Source organism: Mesocricetus auratus, unplaced genomic scaffold (assembly GCF_017639785.1).
Source record: "Mesocricetus auratus isolate SY011 unplaced genomic scaffold, BCM_Maur_2.0 Super-Scaffold_100691, whole genome shotgun sequence".
Taxonomy (NCBI): Eukaryota; Metazoa; Chordata; class Mammalia; order Rodentia; family Cricetidae; genus Mesocricetus; species Mesocricetus auratus.
This window is the reverse complement of record NW_024429267.1, coordinates 53,907,360-53,930,155: the sequence shown is the minus strand read 5'-3', so window position 1 is coordinate 53,930,155 and position 22,796 is coordinate 53,907,360. Positions and strand designations below refer to the sequence as shown.

The 22,796-nt window shown below is 42.5% G+C and overlaps 1 protein-coding gene across 21 annotated transcripts in view; it reads left to right on the top strand.

Moving 5' to 3' along the window:
* Positions 1-22,796, top strand: part of Rbms3 (RNA binding motif single stranded interacting protein 3) — a 775,988-nt gene that overhangs the window by 254,905 nt on the left and 498,287 nt on the right. For 2 of the 21 annotated variants that reach the window (XM_040740057.1, XM_040740062.1), the window contains exon 1: positions 9,080-9,323. The exons of 10 other annotated variants lie outside the window; for them this stretch is intronic. In XM_040740057.1, the coding sequence (XP_040595991.1) occupies positions 9,195-9,323 (129 nt within the window). In that variant the 5' untranslated portion in view covers positions 9,080-9,194. Of the gene's footprint in view, positions 1-9,070; positions 9,324-22,796 lie in introns of those variants that run through there. 9 more of the 21 variants (XM_040740067.1, XM_040740064.1, XM_040740065.1 and 6 more) reach the window with 9 other exon arrangements.

Below are 22,796 nucleotides of genomic sequence, written 5' to 3'. Positions count from 1 at the left end.
TGACTCTGTAAATGACAGTGCTTTTCCCCTCCTTTATGTCTTATTGAAAGTTGTCCTGGTTCATTCAGCCACTTGTAATCCCCTGAACAGCTAAGCTGAATATTTCTTTATTGAATATTCCTGAATATTACGTGATTTGTTCAATTTTTCTTTTCATTCCATTTTTTAAAAAAATATTTATAGTGCCCATATCATGGTGTGAAGCCATGTTCAAAATAGAATTGATTTCTTATAATCCCCTTGTTTGGAAATATACCTTTTGTTATGTTTTTAATGCCATGTGGATGGTTGAATAGTTGGCGTCATGGGTAAGAGCACTTGTGTGAGTACGAGGACCTAAGTTCATATCTCCAGCATCTATGTTAAAAACTGGGGGTGTGATTCCAGTGCTGGGTAAGACAGACATATTCTGAGAGGTCTTGCAGTTGGCTAAGCTGGAACTGACATTCTGATTCAGTAAGAGACCCCAACTCAAAACAATTAAGCACTCCCTTGTAAGGTCACATGACACAGCAACATTAGGGGTAACTCTAATCACTTGCTATATATATGTCACACTGATTAAACATATGATCAGATCTTATTATACTTAGAAATAATATACTTCTAATTTCATTTTAATATATAAAGTAGAAGTATCTTAATACAGACAGAAGCAATATGCCTATCTCATAATGTGATCAAATTATGTGAATTCCAAGAATTATAGCGTAGGAAGACACTTTGGGTGGTCAACACCTACCCAGGGATTGACATGTTTTCATATCTTCTCTTCATTCCTCCTGACAAAGAACTGAGCTTTGAGTTTGCTCTTTCTTTGGTAGTGACAACTTCCATTTCTGTTTTGACTCTTAGGACAGACTTTCTCACAGTGCCTAGCCCCTGAAACTTATTCCACTAAATCATGATCAAGAAACTCTGCCATGGGGCGGGGGAGGTGGCTCAGTCAGAAGAGTGCCAGCAAATATGAGGGCTGGAGTTTGGCTTCCCCCACACATGTAAAAGCCAGGCATTATGGCACATGACTATAACCCCAACTCCGGGAAGGCAAACACAGGCAGCTCCTAGGAGCTCATTGGCCAGACAGTCAGCCAATCAGGGAGTTTTGTGGCTCCAGACTCAGTGAGAGACCCTATCTCAAAACTTAAGGAAGAGAAGCAATAGAAGACGGCTAACCTGACCTCTGACCTCTACAGGCATGTGCACACACATGCACCCACATCCACAGGTGCTACCTCACATGACCACTTATACATACACATGCACAAAATTAAAGTAAGAGAAATCATTTGGATGGAACTTTTTTGCAACTGTACTCTAACTTGGGAAGTAATCAGATAACCAAATCTTTTTGTTGTTGTTGTTGTTGCTGTTTTTCGAGACAGGGATTCTCTGTATTGTTTTGGAGGCTGCCCTGGAACCTGCTCTGTAGACCCTGCTGGCCTCCAACTTACAGAGATCTGCCTGCCTCTGCCTCCCTAGTGCTGGGATTAAAGGCGTGCTCCACCAACGCCTGGCCAGATAACCAAATCTTTCTAATTGAAATAAAATGAATGAAAAATATTAGCATCATAAGATTTAGGGGAAAGTCTTGCTAACTGGTGACTTGGGAAACCAATCGGGGTAAGTCTTTCTGTTTGGTGTTCATCATGAAGATAGATTTCCATTGCTTAGAGTGAGTCATAGATTCTTCTCTTGGTGATGACATCAAACCTCTAGACATTTCCCAGTGCAGTTCATTAACTCTGAATGTAACTGCTACATTCATTAGCTCAGGTGGTCAGAATTCACCTCCAGTAACAAGAGGGGTCCGGGTTTGTTTCCAATATGGGCTTTAAAAGTGTGTTAAGAATGCAGACTCTTCTGCCAGTGGCCTAACAACTAGCCTGGCTCTACCAAATGCCAGTTCCACAATTCATCTCCAAGCCTCAGTTTCCCAACCTTTAAAATATGGAAAACAGTATATTGTCTACCATAAGTACAAAGCCAGATGGTGGGGGGAGGGGATGGTCAAGAGCTTTTCAAGGGTCTCAGGGTAGCCAGATGTTTGAATATACCAGACACAAATCTTTTTGCATTAATAAAAAAATCATCTTATTCTTTATATTTAATTTATGGAGAATAAACATATGATCCTGGTATGACTTGCCATGTCACTTTGGAGGGACTCACATATGCAAATAGTGAAGGTATTCACCTTTTTAATTACATTGCCTTACAGTATCCTTTCTTTCTCAATTAAGTAATAAACTTACATCAGTAGATCCTAGATACTTTTAATATGTTTGCTTATTTGTAATTGTATGTATATGCGTGCATGCATGCGGGTAGGTGTGTGCCTGACATATGTGCTTATGGAGGTCAGAGAACCATTTGTGCAAGTCTGTTCTCTCCTTCCACCACAAGGGCTGCAGAGATCAAACTCTTGGTCAGTCTTGGCAGCACCTTTCCATCCAGATCCCGGGTCTTTCTGAAAACTCCCCACCCCATGATATGCTATCACTAACCAAGCAGTTTCTTTATAATACACAGTTCAAAGTCAAAGACAACATCATCAACAAGGCTGAGCTGGAAGGTTTTCTATGTCTAGTCACCTGATGAAATTTTGTGAGTGTCCGGCTACAGCTCGGATCTCCTGTCTTTTAAGGATGCAGTGCTGCCTAACAAGCTTGCTGTTGTGATTGGGCACAGGCAAGGCAATTGTTACTCTAATTCTAGTGCAGGATGAGACAGGCACTTGGAACTGGAAGGACACTTTGAGACCATCTAGTTCCTCCTGCTCAGCTACAATCAGATGAAATGCAACACAGCAAGTTCACTCAAGTTCACGGCCTATCACAGCCTCAGGCAAAGGTTGAGCATTTAAATAAATCTCTGTTTCAATTGTAAGGGAAGCAATGGTGATAAGTAACAGAGTTGCTAAAAACAATGGTTTCTTTTTCTCTGGTGATCTTGCTTGGACTTAGCAGGCCTTGGTACCAGGTAATATCAACTAGTTTTGCTTGTTTTCTTGTGTGTCTGCATGTGTGTTTTCTGTGTGTGTATGTATGTATGTATGTATGTATGTATGTATGTATGTGTGTGTATGTATGTGCATATGTATGCATGTGTGGGTGTTTGCATGTGTGCAGATACATGCACATTGGACCAGTGTCTTCCCTACTCACTCTGTTGTATATCCTGAAGCAGGGTCTCTCGTGAGCTCTGAGCTTGCCGTAGCTTGCCCAGAAAAATCTCTTCTTTCCTGAGATCTGGAATTGCAGGTGGCTCCTACACCTGCCCAGTTTTCACTTGGACTCTGGGGATATAGACTCTGACCTTCAAGCTTGCTTAGCAAGCGTGTTCTCCACTGAGTCCTCCACCAAGTTCCCCACATCCTATTTTGCAGTACCATGGATCATAGATTTAGTTCCAAATATATATATGTTTGTGGTGTTGAGGGTCTCACACTGGGCCATACACACACTCTAACACTAAGCCACACTTTCAGCCCAACTGGGGTTATGTCTATAGCCCAAGTATTGTGAGACCGTGATGGGGGACCCTGGTTTAGGCTCCTCAGTTATCCGTATCTCATTGTCTTGTCCCCCAGGGTCTCTTTCTGTGGACTCTCTTTGTAGCAGGAGACTTCGGAATGGTGATGGTACTTGCTTAGGGGATGGTGATGTCACCCAAAGTTTGTCAGGGAGCTGAGTTACTTCCAGCTCCAGAGCTAAGTTTCATCAGGGGACTTCTCAGAAGGATACAAGCTTCACAGCTTCACTGTGCGAATGCAGATCCATCCCATGCATGCGTCCTACTGTGTGCCTCTGCTGGCCTTGACAAAGTAAGGTCAAGCCTCATGGGGCAGAATATGAGTACAAAAGATATTGCTCATTACTTGGGGACCAATGTGTTTGTGTGTCCACAGGGCAGGCTATTTACATATTCAAGGCCAAAAACACCTGTGGCAAGAGCTTGCATATATGACTAATGATGGCAGGCTACTTAAATTAATTGACTGCGACCGTGTTTCTTATTTATTTATTATTTATTTTGGGTGTCTCTGAGCACAGTGAGAAGTCTAGGTAGATTGCAGGACAGAGGAACAATTCAAGGTCTTCAGAATTTGATGGACAGCAAGAGTGTTCACAGGGGTTTCAGCAGCCACTGTAACTTTGTATCAGATAGGGAGATTTTGTTATAGAGTCCCGCAGTTCTTAGCACATTAAAGTTCAAATCTCCAGCCACAAGACCAAAAGGAAGCCAGAACTTTCAGTCACAAGGAGTGAAGTTATGTGAAATCAGCTTGGAAATGATCCAGTAGTAAACAGCAAGACTCCAGCATTATTTCTCGATTAGGATGGAAATATCCAGACTGCAATCTATGCCGAGCTCTTGTAGCCTGTAACTCAGGAGAAGACAAAAGGTAGTACTGCACAGCTGCGAGGCTGTAACTGATGGCCCTGCCAGAATAGGAACCATGGCAGGTAGGATCTCCACCAAACTGTGTCTTACATAAGGCTTTACGTGGTGTTTCTGGAGTCCTTGACACACACCTGTGTCACAGGCTGCCAATATGCAAATTGCTTAGAAACTCCATTAGGCGGATCTAGGCCAGAAAAGCCCATCTGTTGGGTCTCTGTCACCTTCCCTCCTGGATTCTCAGGTGGGCACATGTCCTTGAGATGCCAAAGTAGACGAATATGTGCTCCTATCTGGTCCGACTCACCTTTGAGGATTTTCACTTCTGACTTCAATAATTTGATGAATTTTTTTCTCCTCTCATACAATAAAATGTTAACATTAAATTTTAAATGGACCATAAACCTTTTTTTCTAATAAAAAGAGGCATTATTTTTACATAAAAATAGATTAGGAAAAGCCTCTTGAAAAAAAAAAACATTGCACTCATGGGGAGTTTTCTGTCCAACGCGAGAGACTGGAGAAGATGGGAACACAATCGCAGACTACCAGGTTCTTGTCTGCTGTTTTTGATGCTGTTTGAAAACTGTAGGAAGCCAGGGGATATTTTAATAGTCCAGATAATTAAGGATGTCAAATAAAAAAGACCTTATAATTTCTTTCTTCAGAGAGAGAGTTTGGAAAAGAACGTTTGTCCTAGTTTCTGTTACTGTGGCAAACTCTGAGGAAACATCTTGCAGCATTACCGGGTATGTTTGACTGACTCTTGCAGGTCACAGTTCACTTTGGAGGGAAGGCCAGGCAGCCTAAGGAAGACTGCTGCTTGTTGCCTGGCTCTCTGGCTCACTTTCAGGTCCACACTTAGCTAGCCTTCTTATACAGCCCCGGACCTCCTGCCTAGGGACTGGGGCCTCAGGGACTGGACCCTCATAGATCAGCTAACAATCAAACGGTCCCACCATGTCCACAGACCAATCCGATAAAGACAATGACTCAGTTAGGACATTTTCATGGTTGACCCTAACTGTGTCAAGTTGATACTTAACGCTGACTGGAACAAAGTCCAGCACTGCTCTCCCCCTCTCTCTCATGGTGTCGTGAGCAGACTCAAGGTTCTGGTTCCATTCACACTGAAATCCACAGACACCAGTTAGAAGTGAGTCATCACTGCTGTGTCTTTGATAATTGGCGTGCCTTGTGATGAGAAGACCTTTGCATCTGTTCCTCCCAACCTGAGTTTCCACGCATTCTCCACCCCTATGAGAAAGTGAGAAGACCACTTCACCACCCAAAGGAAGATGTGAGATGTCAAAATACAGCTTCTAGAAATAACTATACGATATGTTGAAGTCTAGGATAAGAAAGAGAGAGTGCTACCTCAGTGAAAAATTCAGTTGTGTTTGGAGAGGTGGCTTGATGGTGAAGAGCACTGGCTGCTCTTACAAAGGACTCAGGTTCAGTTCCAAGTACCCACATCACTTATCTCACAACTATCTATAGCTCAGTTCCAGTTTATCCAATGTCCTCTTCTGGCTTCCATGGGTATCATATCTGCATGGTGTATATATACAGGGAAGCATGTGAATACACATACATATAAATACAAATTTTAAATTACTCAGGTAGGTGTCAAACAGTGTAAAAGTTTTCAGATAAGATGGTAAGTGTGTTCACATCTAAGGAATTCCTGGTTTAACTAAATGACAGCCCATGTATTGGTTTTTTTGGTTGTTGTTTTTTGGGGTCTGTGTATGTATGTGTGCCATGGTGCACATGTGGATGTCAGGGAACAACTTGTGAGAGTTGGCTCTATTCTTGGACCTTGTGTGTCCTTGGGGCTGAATTTAGGTCTGACCACTGAGCAATCTGTCTGATCCAAGAGCCTGTTTTCCGTTTTCCAAGAATGCGTTCAAATGGTCTATGGGCATTATTGACAGGATTTTCAAAGTAGCTATTATGTGCTAATATTGCTGTGTTAGAAGTCAGAACAGAGCACTTCCCTCTGTAACATGGAAAGGAACTTTCAGAGCCAGCAATGTTTGGAGGAGCAAGATAATTACGACCTTGTCCACAGCAGATGTTCTGAGTGTACCTTGGCACTTCCGCCACTCAGTGTGTGGACAGTTTCCCCAGCAATGTTGATGGCTGTCGATTGTAGATACATCTCTTTCAGTAGAGAGCTGCTTTTCCACCACCGCCCAGAAGGAGCAACTGGCTGGACTGGTGCTTTATTTTCAGACACTCACCCAGATTCAATAGGAAGCAGGAGGAGGTGTGTATGACTTTCCCATGGTAGTCAAAGAACGTCACAATAGTGGAGACGTTATTATAGTTTCTCGAAACAGTTTGTTTTCTCCAAAAAAAAAAAAAAAAGGTTTGACTCATTTAAAACAAGACTTAAAACGTACATTCTAATAGGTAACAAAAAAACATTTGTTTTTCTTTATTATCTATATGCGTGTTTGAGCATGGGTTTGTATGTTTGACTGTGTGTGAAAGTCGAAGGGCAAATTTTTAGAACCATTTCTCTCTTTGCACCTTGTGTTGAGGCAGGGTCTGTCTTGTTATTTCTGTCACACGGGTACTCTGGGGTAGCCGACTTGTAAATGTCTGGGTGATTCTACCCCTCTCCCTCCCAACACACAGCAGCAGTGCTGGAACTACACCACCACATCCAAAGTTTTGTTTGAGTCCTGAGGACCAAACACAGGTAATCGGGCTGTGTGGAAGGTGCTCATCACCTGCAGGGGCATCGCCTTTGTTTGAAAGTTCATTTAAAGGAGGCAGCAGACCCCTCACTGTAAACACACTTAACAGAATGCTTAACTGCTGCTGCTATATTTGACTACACTTGGTGTCCGTGTTTGAACATTTTGTTATTATTTCTCTCTCCTTGTGGAAGAGTTGCTACTTAAAGACCAGGACACTTCATATCCAGTGTAGTAAACAGGAAGACTGTCACTGATATGCCTTGCCCAAATCTCTAGAGCTCTCTGTTCCTCAGCATCTCTGTAAGAGTCACATTCGTATGTAGTAAAATTCAAAGCACGGTGTCCTCTGCTTGTCTGGTTTCGGCAGACATGTCTAACTGGCCTAGCTTGAAATGGATCTAGATTTTTCTCATCAGTAGTGAGCAGATGCACTTCTTCAGCCAGGTACCTGTGCGATGGCTCTGCCTGTAAGTCACCTAGTAACAGGTGTTAGACTCGGAGGGAGGGAACAGGAGAGGATGGAGCCATGTAAGAGCAGGGGAAAACTGACTCCTGCAAACTGTCTCCTGACCTCCACACGCACCTTGTCCAGTGCCTATCCCTCCATAAGTAAATGTAATTTTAAAAATCCTGTAAGTTCTAAGACTCCAATCAGAAGACCACCCATTTTCCCAATAAGGTGCAGTTCACTTTCTGCTGGGTGAGCGATTCCATCCCGTAAATATAACCACCAAGGACTTTCTGTGAAAAAAAAATGAGTTACGATCCCCCCATAAGGAGCATTTTTCTCCACCAAATAATTTAATTACTGTGAAATGCTTTTTGGCTAAGCCTAGTCACCAGCATCTTCCATCTTCCTGCTGTTTATCCATGCTCTGGATTACCTCATTCATTAGTCCTGACAAGGGACTGCATTTGTAACGTTGCCTGTCAGATGTGTTACATGCTTCAGTCCTAACGTATTCCACCCTGAGCCCTGAGCTGCATACTTGGGGGATGATGTTAAATCAGCCCTGGCAATACACCGCTGTCATCGTGCCAAATAACTCAGGGGGAAAAATGATAAGGGTATAAAGAGATCAATAAGGCAAGAGAATCTGTGCCTTCAAGAGTGAGGCAAAATATGAGAAAGACTATCCGTCAAGCGTCCGGGCATAAATAAAGCAAGAGTGTGTTGTGTTGGGGACACGCTTACGCTACAGCACAGGAGATGTAAAGTAGCTGGGAGTAGTAAATTGCCCTTCCATTTTGGTAACTCCTCTGAACTTGGTGTTTCGGAAACACATGCATTACATACACATGGTCTCCCAGCACATTGATCAGTGCTGTTGCTCTTGTTTCCCGTCTGATAGAATCAAATGAGGATGAGGCTGATGAATTCTGAGGACAGTTCTCAGACCATTTGGATGCGAGCGGTCACCTTGGCGAGTTCTCCCTGTGTAATGAAGATTTGTGTAACACTTGCCTTTTTGTAAATATGAATTAGGTAAATATATTTCTGCCCTTTGAGATACTATAACTCAGCAGGGCCCTCGTAAATGTCCAGTCGTGTTGGATTTTCAGATGGGAAACAAGCAAATCCTAGACGCCGGCAATTTGGAAATTAAATCCTTCAGTGAGTAATAGGTGCTGTGACGTGTGGCAGGAAGTAATACTTTGTATTTTTCAGCCAAAAGCATCGCATTATTGTAAATTTGCAATAATAAACGGAATGGCTTGCAGATTCAAGGCAGTAAATTTTACAGCCACTCGGAAATAGAAATTTATTTTTGTGTGCTAATGGTCAAAAAGACCGTGAAAATTGCTCTGAGCCCCCCAATGTCAAGCTAAGGAAGCCGAGCCTGCAGAGTGTGAAGAATGTCTCAGGGTTTTTATTTTTAAGGCAGGGGTGAAGTTCCTGAAAAGGAATTTTTTCTTTAAGTAGATGAAGCTTGCAGCTGTGTGCAGGATCGATTACAGCCCCTGGGATTGGGAGCAGGAAACCCTGGGACTGGGGAACAGGAAGCGGTGTGAAGAAAGTTAGTCTGTGTGAGAAGCAATGTGCGCTTAGGCAGAGTGGCAGAGGTGCGAGGAACGCAGATGATAGATGCGTGCGGATGTGTGAAGGAAAGCATCTCGGAGCCTGGCATCTGGAGGAGACACCGGCGCGGACTGGAAAAGCGGATGTATCCAGCCGCTGCGTCACCAGTACACAGCTGGTCTGCAGAAGTGAGTGGCAAAGTTCAAGCTGAACTAGGAATTTAAGTTGAACTTAAGACACAGTATAAGGCAAATGACCTACATCCTGGACGGCACTTAGTGGTTCCCATTAATACTTAGATAACCAGGAATTGTCCAGGAAGAGGGCACATGGATCACGGTCCGAAGGGCACTGCAAAGAGTAAGTGGCATAGTCAAGGGGAACGGGATTGCCTGTCACCGAATGAGCAGAGATGGAAGGTGGACATGTGGGCGAAGGAGTCAGAGTGGAGGCTTGCCTGGGAGCTGACCAAGTCTGTGCATGAGGGACTCCCTTTTCAGCAGCACCTTCCACGACACTGTCATTTTTATATTCTTCTCCTTAAGAAATAGTCTGTAGTAATCCACGCTATATAAACGTCAGTCTTCTTGAGAGACGCCTTCTTGCATCAGCTGGCAGTGTGATCATATGCTTATATATGTGTGTGTGTGGAAACTTTCCAAAAGAGAGATACTTCCATTGCAAGTACTCCAACCTTGTTTGTTCTGTCTCAGCTGCCTGCATAAATACATCTTGGTGGTGTTTTGAAAGGTGATATACATCTTTGCTTTTGAGACAGTGTTTCTCACTGGCCTGGTATTGGTCAAGTTGGCTGATGGGACAGCGACTCTGGGAATCTGTTGCCTGTCTGCCTTCTCCAGCACTGGGGCTGTAGGCGTGTGCTACTGTGACCAGATTTTACATTGGTTCTGGTCATTGAGTTTGGCTCCTTATGCCTGCATGGCAAAGGCTTTCCAAATGTACTGGCTTTCCAACCCAATTCTTCCGTGTTGTCAAAAAAGAAAAATCTATATTAGTTTTTCATTAAGACATGGAAGCGTCAGTTGGTCACTAGAAATAGCATGCTAATTACATACAATATATCTTTTGTATTTCATTCACCAACAGGTCTGTCTTTGGTTTGCCTATTAGGCATGATAAGTAGTTCAAAGAAAGGAAACATATCCTAAGATACACTGCCCTCATTGTTATCAGGAAAAAGTGGCCGTCATACTTCTTTTTGCCATCACCGTGTCATCACACAAGTTTGGAGACAGATCAGAATTCAGGATATTCCTCTGGTGATTGTTTCTCAGAAATGGCTTTTGCCACAGTTTTCAAGTTCCACACAAAGCAAAGCACCCTCTAGAATACTAGGCATGTACAGCAATGCTTTGGAATGCAGAGATAGCTTATCATCCTACTTCAATACAGTACACCCTTTATTTCAATTACCCTAGGGCACATATATAACTTTAAAATTAGGTAGATAATTATACCGAATAGGTAGTCAAATATACTGTTTATTCACAAAATAGCCACTCAGATGAGCAATTTTTAAAACTCTCATTATTTTTAGTGTTAGAAGCTACAAGTATTTCCAGTTTTGGGAGGGATATAAGAACTTCTAGTTGAGGGAATGGGCCATTAGCTGGCATATTATTTAACTTGTGATGAACCTTTTGGCAATAAATATATATCTTATTTTATTGACTACTTTAACAATCTATAGATGTTTTCCCTGGAACCTGTATATTCTAAGTATACTATGCCAAATGAGAGTCTACATGCATTTAAAGTCATTCCTGAGTGTCTTGTTCATTCACTTCAGGAAAGTTAGAGTCAGTGGCTAGAATAAAGCAGAATGGCTCTATGACTCTAAATGTCATTAGGACATTTCTTGATGTGAAGTCTAGAAGATAAGTGTGCATGTGGTCTATATTAATAACTTTTCCATTGCTGTGGTAACTTACAAAAGGTGACTTATAAAAAAATCATTTTATTGCTTCATGGTTTCAGAGGGGTAGAGTCCATGACGACAGAGCAAAGGCATGATGACACTAGTAGCTCAGAGCTCACACCTCAGTGTGCAAGCAGGAGCCAGAGAAGGGAACAGTGGGGTTGGCAGGAGATTTTGAAGCCTCAGAACCTCCCCAATGACACACCTCCTCCAATAAAGCCACTCATCCTAATCATTCCCAAGCAGTTCAATCAACTGGGGACCAAACAGTTCATCATATGAGCCATGGGACCATCCTCATTCAGAACACTACAGGATCCAATGCAAAACTGTTTAAAGTTTAAGATTCCTTTTGTGACTTTAGGAGGGGGGGTAATTGATTGTACAGTCCTTAAGTGTGAACCTTGTACACAATATCACTTATGCAGTGTCAAAAGATGAAACATGCCTGATAGAGAATTTCAGTTTGGCAAGCATCGGTGGCTTTGGACGTTGTGTGTTAAGACTTTACAGCAAGTACATTTGTTAACTTTTGTTACTGTTAAGACAAAGTACATGACAAAGTCAACTTAGGGGGGACAGTGTTTATTCTGCTTCACAGTTTGAGGGTACAGTTCACTATAGCAGAGAAGACATGACAGCAGGAGTGTGAAAAATCCATCTCATTTTATCCATCGTCAGAAAAGACAAAGAAACAGATGCTGTGTTCAACCCACTTTCCTCATCTATTCAGTCCAGGACCCCAAACCATGAATGAAGCTGCATACAGCTGATGTTTTCCTTCTTCAGTTAGATCTGTGTTCAAACCCCTTATAGACACCCGGAGTGTGTTTCTGTAGAGATTCTGGGTGCAGTCGAGTTGATGGAAAAGGTTAATCATTTCGTTGGGGGAACTGAGTGTTGAGCCGGATGGCAGACAGGCTGAGTGCCTTGCTTCAAGGGAATACTGATGTTCCTGAAAATAATGGGCACTGTGAAAGTGCCTCGGGGTTTTCATAGCAGTCACAGTGCAGTGAAGAGGTGACTATGGACTGGTTACTTTTCTGTTGTTGTGATAAAACACCCTGACAAAAAGTAAGTTAGAGAAGGAAGGGCTGAGGTTGGCTCACGGTTCCAAGGGGGCTATGGTCTACAGCAGGGAAGGGATGGCATGACTCTGACCTGGCGACCAAGTAATAGCATTTCATCTACATATCTGCATACAGGAAGGAAAGGGAGATGCACACATACGTACACACAGAGAGACAGACACAGAGTGAGACAAAGGGAGACAAATGAGAGAGACAGATATGAATGTGAAATGGGTCTGTGTTGTAAAACCTCAAAGCCTACCCCAAGTCATTACTTCTTCCATCAAGGCTCTGCCTCCTAAGAATTTCCTATTATCCCTCAACAGTGTTGTCACTTGGGGACCAAACACAAGAACTTATTAGGAGTAGCTGGGATTGGTAGGGTGCATTTCATATTCAAACTACCACCGCAAATCACTCATTTGAGATATTTAACAATATTCTGTGAAGCTGTTGTACCCACTGTTACAGATGAGGAGGCTGGCTGGAGTGGGGGTGGGCACTTAGTTCTGTCGGGCAATACGGTGTAAGTGTGCTGTGTGGGCTTGGGCAATGTATCCTAATGATCGGTGTTTGTAGGCTCCTAGCAGTGACAACGATGACCCCCCTTCTCTAGTTTGTAGGACGTTAATTAACAGCAAATCCTTGTTGTGTGCCAGTCTGAGAACTTTGGTGACTCTGACAAACAATAAGGCTGGTTTAGAAAGTGAAAGTTAGAACCATGTACTTCTGACTGTAGTTTATGCTCCAGGTCAAAAGATCACATACAATATGAAGAAGAGATTCCTTGGGAATTGTGTTTGTCCACATTATTCTGAGAACTGTCTGAAGCACAGGGTGCGTTAACTTCTAATACACAGGAAACAATGAAATCTTCCCAGTTTATAACCGTGAGAAAGAGAAGCTAACTGTTTATATAATCAGGTATCTATTTAATAGATACCTGATTATATAATAATTGTAATAAATTTGGCAATAAGATGAGGTGCCCAATAGATATTTTACAGCCTTACTGCTATAAATGTTGAAAATAATTTTATGCAAAATTATCTAGCTAAGTACTTCTTTCAGTTTTTTTCACATTTTTTTAGTGAGTTGTTAGTTTAGTGATTTATACACAGGATCTCATGTATGCCTAAGTAACTTCAAACTAGCTGTGTAGCCAAGGGTGGCCTTGGGTTTCTGGGCTCCCCCCTCCTGCTCCCCAGTGCTGGGGTTAGGGCTAGGCACTGCTGTGTTTGGTAATGTCAGCCCGGGGATCAAGCATAGGACTTCATGTATGTTAGATAGCACCTTTAACAATGAAGACACGTCTCCAGCCCTCTTAGAATTTTTAAAATGAACTGGTTCTCCTGTATTTGGTTAGTACTGGGGATTGAATCCACAGCTTCCTGCGTGCTAGCCAAGCACTTCACCAAATGAGTTATGTCCTTAGCTCTCTCTTTGTGATATTTTATTTTTAGATAGTGTCTCACTATGTTACCCATGCTAGCCTTAAATTATTCTTTCACCTATGTGACCTTGACCTTGTGACCGTCCTACCTCAGTAGCTGGTGTCATAAACTTGCACAAAGCAGGCCCTGCCTGCTGTCACAGGTTTGATCTGTGCTCTAATATTGTCTTCTGCATGAAATTTCCTTACGCATTATAGTCCAAATTTCTTAGATTTAGGACTTTAAAGGCTTAGTTTCTGTTCACATTTAATTTTGTTCCATCATTAAAATATGAATAAATAGGCTAATAAAACAACAGAACTCTTTTATGTCACAGAACTTAGGTTGTTGTTTATGGGTCTGCAGATGTCCTCTGTTAGCTCACATTAAGGAGCTCTCCTTTCTGGCTTTGACTCTACTTAGAAAAAATACTAGGAGTCCTCTTTGGGGTATTCCTATGAAGCATTTGATGTGTATTGAAAATGTAGATTGGTCCAGGTAAAAAGCTTGCCTTCCTTGGTGACAGACATTAATCCTGTGCCAACAGTTCATGTCAATTTCCCTTTACTCCCTCTCCTTTCCATTCATCTCCTCCCCCCATCCTTCTCTGCTTCCCTCTCCCTAGTCCTCTTTCCTCTTTAATTTAACAAACTGATTTGTTTTTTTGTGAATCATTAATCATCAGTAGCCAGATAAGTAACAAGATATTTTAATGTGAAAATTAGTTGGGTGAGTAGCGAAATGGCTCCCTGTTTTTGTAGCCATGGTGCCCTTGACTGGAGGGAGAAATGTTGAACAAGTTAACTTACTAGTAATAAGATGTTGACTCAGCCTGCTGTTGTCAACTATATTTATCAATCTTCATTCTTCATACATAGGAGGGCATGCATAATACAACCAGGATCAGTGGTAAGCCTTATTGCCATTTATAATGCCAGGGAAATGCAGGAAGTATTAGATGATAAAACATAGGATATTATCTTAAAACACAGTCATTGGATATCCTTTTAAAAGAATTTATAAATATTTAAAAATCTCCCTTTATTTTATTCAAAGTATTGAGAGAGGGAAGAGAGAGAGAGAGAGAGAGAGAGAGAGAGAGAGAGAGAGAGAGAGAGAGAGAGAGAGAGAGAAATGATGATGATGATGATGACGACTTTGGAGGTCAAAAGAGGCTGAGAACTCTGGATAGCTGGATATCCTGGACCTGGAGTTAAAGATAGTTGTAAACTATCAAATGTGAGTGCTTGGGTCCTCTGTAAGATCTGCATATGGTCTTAAACCACCAAGCCATCTCTCCAGTCTTCGCTGTTTGAACATTTTAAATCAAGATGAAAAATAGTTATTGGTTACAAACAAACCAAATACTTCTTGTTCTTTCTATGAATAGAACTTTATTTCCTGCACATCTTTTTCAGTGGCATCCTCTCTGGCCAGGAATTGTATCAGCTGAAGGATTATTTTATATGTCATATTCTAGACACACTTCCAGAGTGTTCCTTGAACAAATAACAGAGGCTCCACTCAGAGATGTGGTTTCTGTCAATATTCCTAGAGAATACTCTTAGTCTGGCCCATAGTACTCTTGTAGCTGATATTGTAATCTACACAGTCATGGATCATTTTTCCAGAAGCACCAATCACAATTGACATTAGCATCAGGAGCTGCTGGGGACAGAGTGGTATTCTCCATGCACAGACTTGGCCCTTTCAATTCATGGCATAGCACCACAAATTTTGAAGTGTGTGCTAATTTCATTTTTTTCCTTGAAGAAATCAGGAGTTGGCCATCTGAGAGGAAGGATTTAGGTAAAGACTAAGTGCCATTGGATTTTGGAGCCGTGGAAGTGTTTATAAGAGACTGCCAACATACTTACAACATCCCTATTTCTCTATCTGGTAATTGCTTTAATGAAATTGGTTGAGTGGTCCTTGAACTGCACAATAACTAGTTTACTTACGTTTTCAAGTACCATGAGTTTTTAAATGTCATTTAATATCTAATACTCTAAACAGAATTCAATGACTGTTGATGATGTCTATTTGTCAACAGAAAAGAATACTGTGCAGTTATGCAGTCTGCCAAGGTTTTAAAAAACTAATATGTAAGCACAACTGACTTTCATCCTAATGGAATTATGATTAGAAATTAACTCAGTAGTCATTTGTGAATACCTTGAAACTAATTATGCATTCCATGAGATGCGATTGTTTCTTTACTGCTCCGTTACCACATTCTCATTCTTGATCAGAAAGGAAAAGCTGCGTTCAGATAGCTTAATTTCAAGAAGAGTGGTTCCTAGGTTTTAAAAGTTAACTAGCTCTTCAACACCCCCTTCAAGGTAAATGATGCCATCTGAAAACCAGAGAGCTGTGTTTAAGGATCTGCCACATGAGGGTGATATAGATGACAAATTTTAAAAATATTTTTCACTATATGTTCTAAACAAAACATAATTATACAACATAAATAAATACAATTACACATATGCACACATATATGTGCATCTATGTATACACACACACACACACACACACACATATGTTCAAGTGTTGGCTTATGTCTGGTGCCATGCTCAGTAGGCCACGTTACATCTTTTATATTTTAGGTTGACAATACTCCTAAGAAGTGGGATGAACTCAGTTCTTCCTCCTCTTCTGGTGATGTGGGGTTAAAGTGTCTGGTTAGTGGTGGTGCTGGCTGCCAAGAGTTCTTAAGCATCACGTTCCCACTGTCGACAGCAGCTATTACCTGGGCCAGTGGACAGGGGATGCTCCCATGATTGCCTTTTGTGAGCAGTTCCCTCCTTTATTGCTCATTTCCATATCTGTGCTGTGGGCAGGAAAGGAGGACAGGGGAAGCCTTCCACCAATCTCTATTGTCACTGGCATAATTGAGACCATTGTTTTCAGTCACCCTATTCCTCGTAATGGAGAGGCAATTGCCTGGCCCAAAATCGAAAAGCCGTAATGCACATGGTGCCTGAAACCGTGGCTGAAATTGCAAGACTGGCCTTAGATATAAATTTAGCCACATTTGTTATGGCTTGCCTGCACTGGATTCACACTCTTACCCTCATTGGAGGCTATTACAGACACACCAGTGACTGCCACCCCTCCCATTGTGTCCATTCTCTCAGGTTGTGTCCGCACTCTTGGAAAGGTGTGCAGAGGCAAGGCTATATGGAAATTAGCACTGTCTGGGGGAGGAATACAACAGCCAGCATTCTCCCCGGAGCAATGTATTGCTTGTGTATGCCTGTTAAATAATGTACAGTTTAAGACAGGAATGTGGTTGGTATTCATGTTTGGAGAGTAAAAGAGTTGGTGTGTCAATCCCATGGGAGATGTTATCCAGGGCTTTACCCTCAAGTGGATAAAAGACTACAAATTCTCTCGGGCTGGAGATGAATAAAAACGAATTGGGCAGACCATCCGCAGAAGAGACTGTTGTGTGATGGAGCCCTTGGCTTCTCCAAACCACTGGACCCGCTGCCATGGGGCCCTGCCAGAGACCAGATGCCGGCAGTGGAGCTGACTACGGATTGGCACCAGAGCCCTGAGATCCCAAGCCAAGGGGAATTGCATGAAAAGATATTTAATATTCTCTTTGCAGAAGATTTTAGCTTTCAATCCAGTGAGAGGAGCATGTTTCAGACTAGTGTGCCACAGATGCAATGTGGTTCTCTTACATCTTGGTTTTGGAGGGTAGAGGTGTGGGGGAAATCAGGAGTGCTATATGGTCTTAGGGGTATGAAGTTGAGTTTTGTTTTGGAGTGGACTTTTTCCAGAAAATGAGTTTTAGTTAGGGTAGGTAATTAGTACCTTTTTTTGCACTGGCATTGCAAGGAAGGGGACTGTGTTTGTTTAAAGTCCTGGTTTGTCTCTCCTAGGCAGAGCATACCCGGCACTTTTGCTTGCTGCAGCTAGGTGCAGAGAAAGGAATGCCTGGCTCCTAATGCGTGTGGGGCAGGCATGCTGCTGAATTGCCAACAATGCATGGGGCCACCAAAGCAATGTCATTCCTGCAATGTCTGTGGTGGCAGAGATGAGATTCCCTCAATTAAAATATGTTACAGCCTCTTTCTTTTAAGTATTCAAGAGATGCAGTGACATAATCTAAAAGAAATTCTCCCCCTTATCACTGCTTTCTTGACTCTATTGATGGGTGAGCAGCATTTCTTAGATGGCATCTATCACTTTCCTTGAGACAGGAGCACCTCATGTCAATCTCTACATCTGAAACACAGTGAGGAGCCCTGTCTGCTCTCCTTCTCACACAGCCAGGCACCCTAGGAGAATGTGGGAGGACCTGGGGCGGGTGCTGCCGTTTTCAAACTTGAAAAATGAGGCATGTGAACAACCTTGTTAAACAACCGAATCTTGACAAATGAACTCACCTGTTTGTCATCATATGAAAAACACATACCATGCCTAGTTCTGATGGTGATGTCCCCTTTAGAAATTAAATGTCAAGGTGGGCTTCATTTCTATTCTGATGGGGAGGTTGGTTCACCTCCTCTTGACTGTTGGCCATCCTCTGCACCTCTGCTCACACCTGGCTGCATCAGAGCTCATGCCTGCCTCTCCTCCGGGGCTGACTTCTAAGAAGAGCCCACGCTCCTTGGTTCAGGCATCATGAGCAGTTGAGGTCTAACCCTGCTTGTAGGGCTTCTAACATCAGGATCCTTAGGGTCAAATATGGGTCCCAATTGGTGACCCTGAAGAAGTTATCTGTTCCTTCTCTGCCGTCTTTTTCCTCCTTGGCAAAAGGAGAGGAATGTTATTTATCTCACTAGGCTCATGACACAAAGCATATCAAGTGCTGAACCACCACACAATACAATTACCTCTAAGAATCTGCACTGTTATTTTAAGAATTCTAAAGAAGAAGCTGGTAGGGACTCTCTAGTTGTCAGTCCCAGTATGTGGTGATAGCCATTCTTCAGACACTCCAGTGACTCTCTTACCAGTGTCATCATGAATAAACAGCAAAGAAAAACCTGTGGATCCATATACATACCAGACTTCCCCTTTCTTCTTCAATCTGTCCCCCAAAGTACCACACCCAAACATCTCCTACGTCTACTGCTTCTAACTGTGCTGACTCTGCAAATTCATTCCCATCTCAGGACAGTGATCTACTGCTCAGTAACACCAGACCATGAGTTCTCTAAACCCCTAAATATGATTTATAGACTGTGGCTTTAAACAATATAGCAAAGTCAATTTATCTGAAGGAAAATATTATTTTACTAACATTTTAAAAACTCCTTCATGGTAGCTTGGGATGATTTAAAATTGAATCAATGATAAAATTCCGTATCCAGTAGAAGAATGAAGGATAAAACATAGCTAGTCACTTTAATCAAGAAAATGGCTACCGGGATCCATTAACCCCGGAGATTATTGACACCACCCCCCCCCATTTCTTTCTAGATGCTGTGGTTTTGTTATCTGTATCTGGCAGCCAGAGCATGCAAAATTGCTCTTGGTTTCCACAAATTAATTCATTTAGGCTGTGCATTTATCAGGCATTCCTGGAACCTTCTGCAACTTGATGTTGATAAAGGAATGTTATTTTGAAAAGGGGTGGAGAGGAGAGAAAAGAATTTATAAATCTCGAGCACAAAGAACAATTTACAATTCTCATAGCTATTTGAATCATGGGGTATCCCCCAAAGATAAATGAAACCTGGGGACAAAGAAGAGGCTCTCTGTTGGCCACTAAGATCTGAGGATCTACCAGCCCCACAACAGAGTGACTCCTCTCTGGGAAGAATTTCTGGAATAGTTAAACAGGTATTTGGAAGGAAACCACCTTTACTATTCCATGTTTTTCCCCATGACCCTGAACTCATTTATAAGAAACAAGTACATATCCAGATGATGAGACAGCCGGTTGGTAAAGTTCCTGTCAGATAAGCCTGGGAATCAGATTCCCAGAAACCAGAGAAGATGTTAGGCTGAGTGCCTGCAACCTCAGAGCTCAGGGCTAAGGGAGAGGCAAACAGATCCCTGAAGCTCATTGGCCAGCCAACCTACCTGAGTAGTGAGTGCTTTGGTTTCAGTAAGGGATGTTTCAATGTGGAGAGCAATTAAGGAAAACACTGAGGATGGGATCTCTAGCTTTCAAATGCAATCCCACATGATACATGGGCACCAGCATGCACATATGCCTACAACTACACAAACAAGTACATCTAGCACACACACACACACACACACACACACACACGTCACATACATAGACACATGCACACATTGTCATACATAGTCTATATTTTCTTTTCCATGCATACAACTTCTCTGTCCCCTTCTCAACTTTGGTTTTGTTATTCCACTGAGTACCTTAGTCTTGTTGGAGGGTGCATTGATTCTTATAGGCATGATGCAATTTGCTAAATGGTGTTCTACTTATGGAAATTCCTGCAAAGAGCCCCGAGGGAACAAAAGAATTAAGTAAACACGTATTGATCATGCGATATCTGCTGCTTTCCTTATTTGACCAGTTCAGGACTGTCTGGTCTCTCTCAATCCTCAATACAGAAATCTGGGGACATTCTTCAGGCTCCTCCATGGTTTTAAAGCTTAAGCAATGGTGGGAAACTGCTTTAAACAAAGTCTCAATTTAAAAGAAACCCAAGTACAGGATGGAATTTAAAGAATTTGGAGAGGGGGAGGTGAAAGTGGTAGCAGACAGCTTTGAAAACATCTCTGCCTGGCAATTGTTAGAGAAGTACTTGATAAGACCAATAAAAGATAAATGTGATCCAACCTACTGTGAGCTAGAAACCCAGAGCCCACTCCAGTGAGCACCATGGCACCTACTATGTGCCCTGCTTATACAAGAGGAAAAACTTAAGTGGGAGGGGGGTCTAAGGAGGGATGAAGCATAATTTAGTTCAGGACACAAGCTGACATTTTTTTATGCTTAAAAATGCTCCATTTTATGCACATAATACATTCTAAAAGGCAATAGATATACTTCACTGAATGTAAATACACAAAGTCTACTCCTGTGTGGTTCTACATAAAAGATGGGGGGAAATGAAAGTCCACATTAATAACACTGATCTCATGTTAGGCAGAGCTAAGGAAAATGGTTGGGAGAGTGTTGGTTCCTGGAAATGGGAGCTCTGACCTCTGCTCCTCTAGTATTTGTTTGCTGTCTCTCCATGCCCATTCTCTCAGGTTGTGCCAGTCTGAGTCTGCATTTGACAATCCCTTCTTATCCTTTCGGTGCTCTGCTCTATCCAATGAAACAGAGGCCTGTGCGTGGAGCAGGAGAGAAGAGGGACTAGTTGGAAGCTTGAGGACAGGACATGGCTCCAGATGGCCCACATCCTGGCCAGGAGAAAGACTAGGAGTTCAGAGAATTGGGTTGTATTCTGACATCTAGGATGAGAGAAGAGATGAACTCAGCACTAAGTGGTGTCTCTGGTGGGTGTCAAGGTTGGAGAATGAGTGCTATGCTAAAACCAAGGAGCTCACAGGCTTCAGGTTTGTGGAGCTGGGAAAGGGTGTGGAAAAATAGCGCCTGAGATGCACATTGAGGTTCTGAATCTTAAGCATGATCTTATAGCTACTTGGAAGTATGGCCCAGGGCCAATATGAGACTTCGAGTGGTGGAAGGCAGATACTATAGCAGGAAACAAAGCTAAGTCCTGTTAGCACACCCTCTGTCTCCATTAACTTCAGCATGGCTGTTCGTTTAGGCACAAGATATAGCCTGCAGATTTCTAAGCACCTTCTGGTTACCTGATCCACACTAGGTGATTTCTGCCAGCAGACTCAACACGGAGGTGGGTGTGGAGTACCTAAGCCCAACACACAGATCAGAACCAAACTGTGAATGCTAGGGAAGCAGAAGGGCAGCATGGTGCCCAGTCGGAAATGAAAACCAACAGTAAGAGCCAATCAGATGGGGCTAGGAGCAGAAATGGAGGGAGCTCCCCAGTGTGATGGAGTCTGCTTCAGGAAGTGCCTGGAAAGGAGGATGAGAATCAAGTGGGGCTTTCAGGATGACTCAGTGAAGGGTAGGTTTGCCTCAGTTCAGTGCGAGTAACTTCAGTTGGATCCCCATGAGTTCTCTTGCTGCAGTCAAGGCCGAGGGCAGTTATTGGATGTCTGTTGCCTACATTTGGGCATGCTGATTGCAGTGTTTTGTTTTGTTTATAATTAGATTGCAAAGGCACAAAGTAGACTTTGTCCTCATTTTTGCCCCATCATATCATCAAATTAGCCCTTAGAGATCTTTCATGGCTCAAATATTGAGTAGTTTGATACCATCTAAATTAGTTATTGTTCCCACTGCTGTGACAAAATACCTAACAAAAACACCTTAAGGAAGGAAGGGTTTACTTTTACCCACAATAAGAAGGTATAGTCCATTATGGTGGGGAAGGACCTGGTGCCAGGAACTCGAGTCAGCTGGCCACATGGCATCTGCAGTCAGGAAGCAGAGAAAGATGAAGTCTGGTGCTCAGCTCACTTTCCCCCTTTCTTTCTGCCCTGAGTTCCAGTCTCTGTAGGGCTTTTCACCTCAACTAGCTCAGTTTAGAAACTCCCCCAAAAACATGTGAGTTGCTTATCTTCCAGGTCAGCATCGATCCTGTTGATCTGACAATCAATATTAGCTATCACAGAATTTAAAGAAATTAATTTCTGTTACTGAGTCCCAAGCTTACTATTCAATAATTACTAATCCCTCCACCCAGTAACTAAGTCTCTAAGAGATAACCCAGATAATTTTTCCAGTAGAATGATTTCAAAGGTTTATTTATTTATTATTGATGACAATTATATGTGCCTATATGAATCAATGTACTCCATGTATGTGCAGTTGCTAGCAGAGTTCAGAAGAGGGTACAGGATCCCTTGGAGCAAGTTATGGGCCACTGTTACCCCTACTTGGGTGCTGGAAACTGAGCCTGGGTTCCTGCAAAAGCAGAGAATACTCTTACCTGTTGAGCTCCCTCCCTAATCCATCCATTAGTCTTGAACAATGTGTTTACCCTTGCTTTCGAGTGACATTCTGGACCCCAAATGAAAAATCTGGGACTCAGCATGATCAGTGGTGATCATCTAATCGCAAATATTAACATATGACTCTGTCAGTGTCTGCCGTGCTCTGGTAACTTACAGCAACCCCGTCTGTGTCAGCTCACTATGGTCTTTAAGATCCTGTGACCAAGAGAGCTATTATTACCTTGTTCA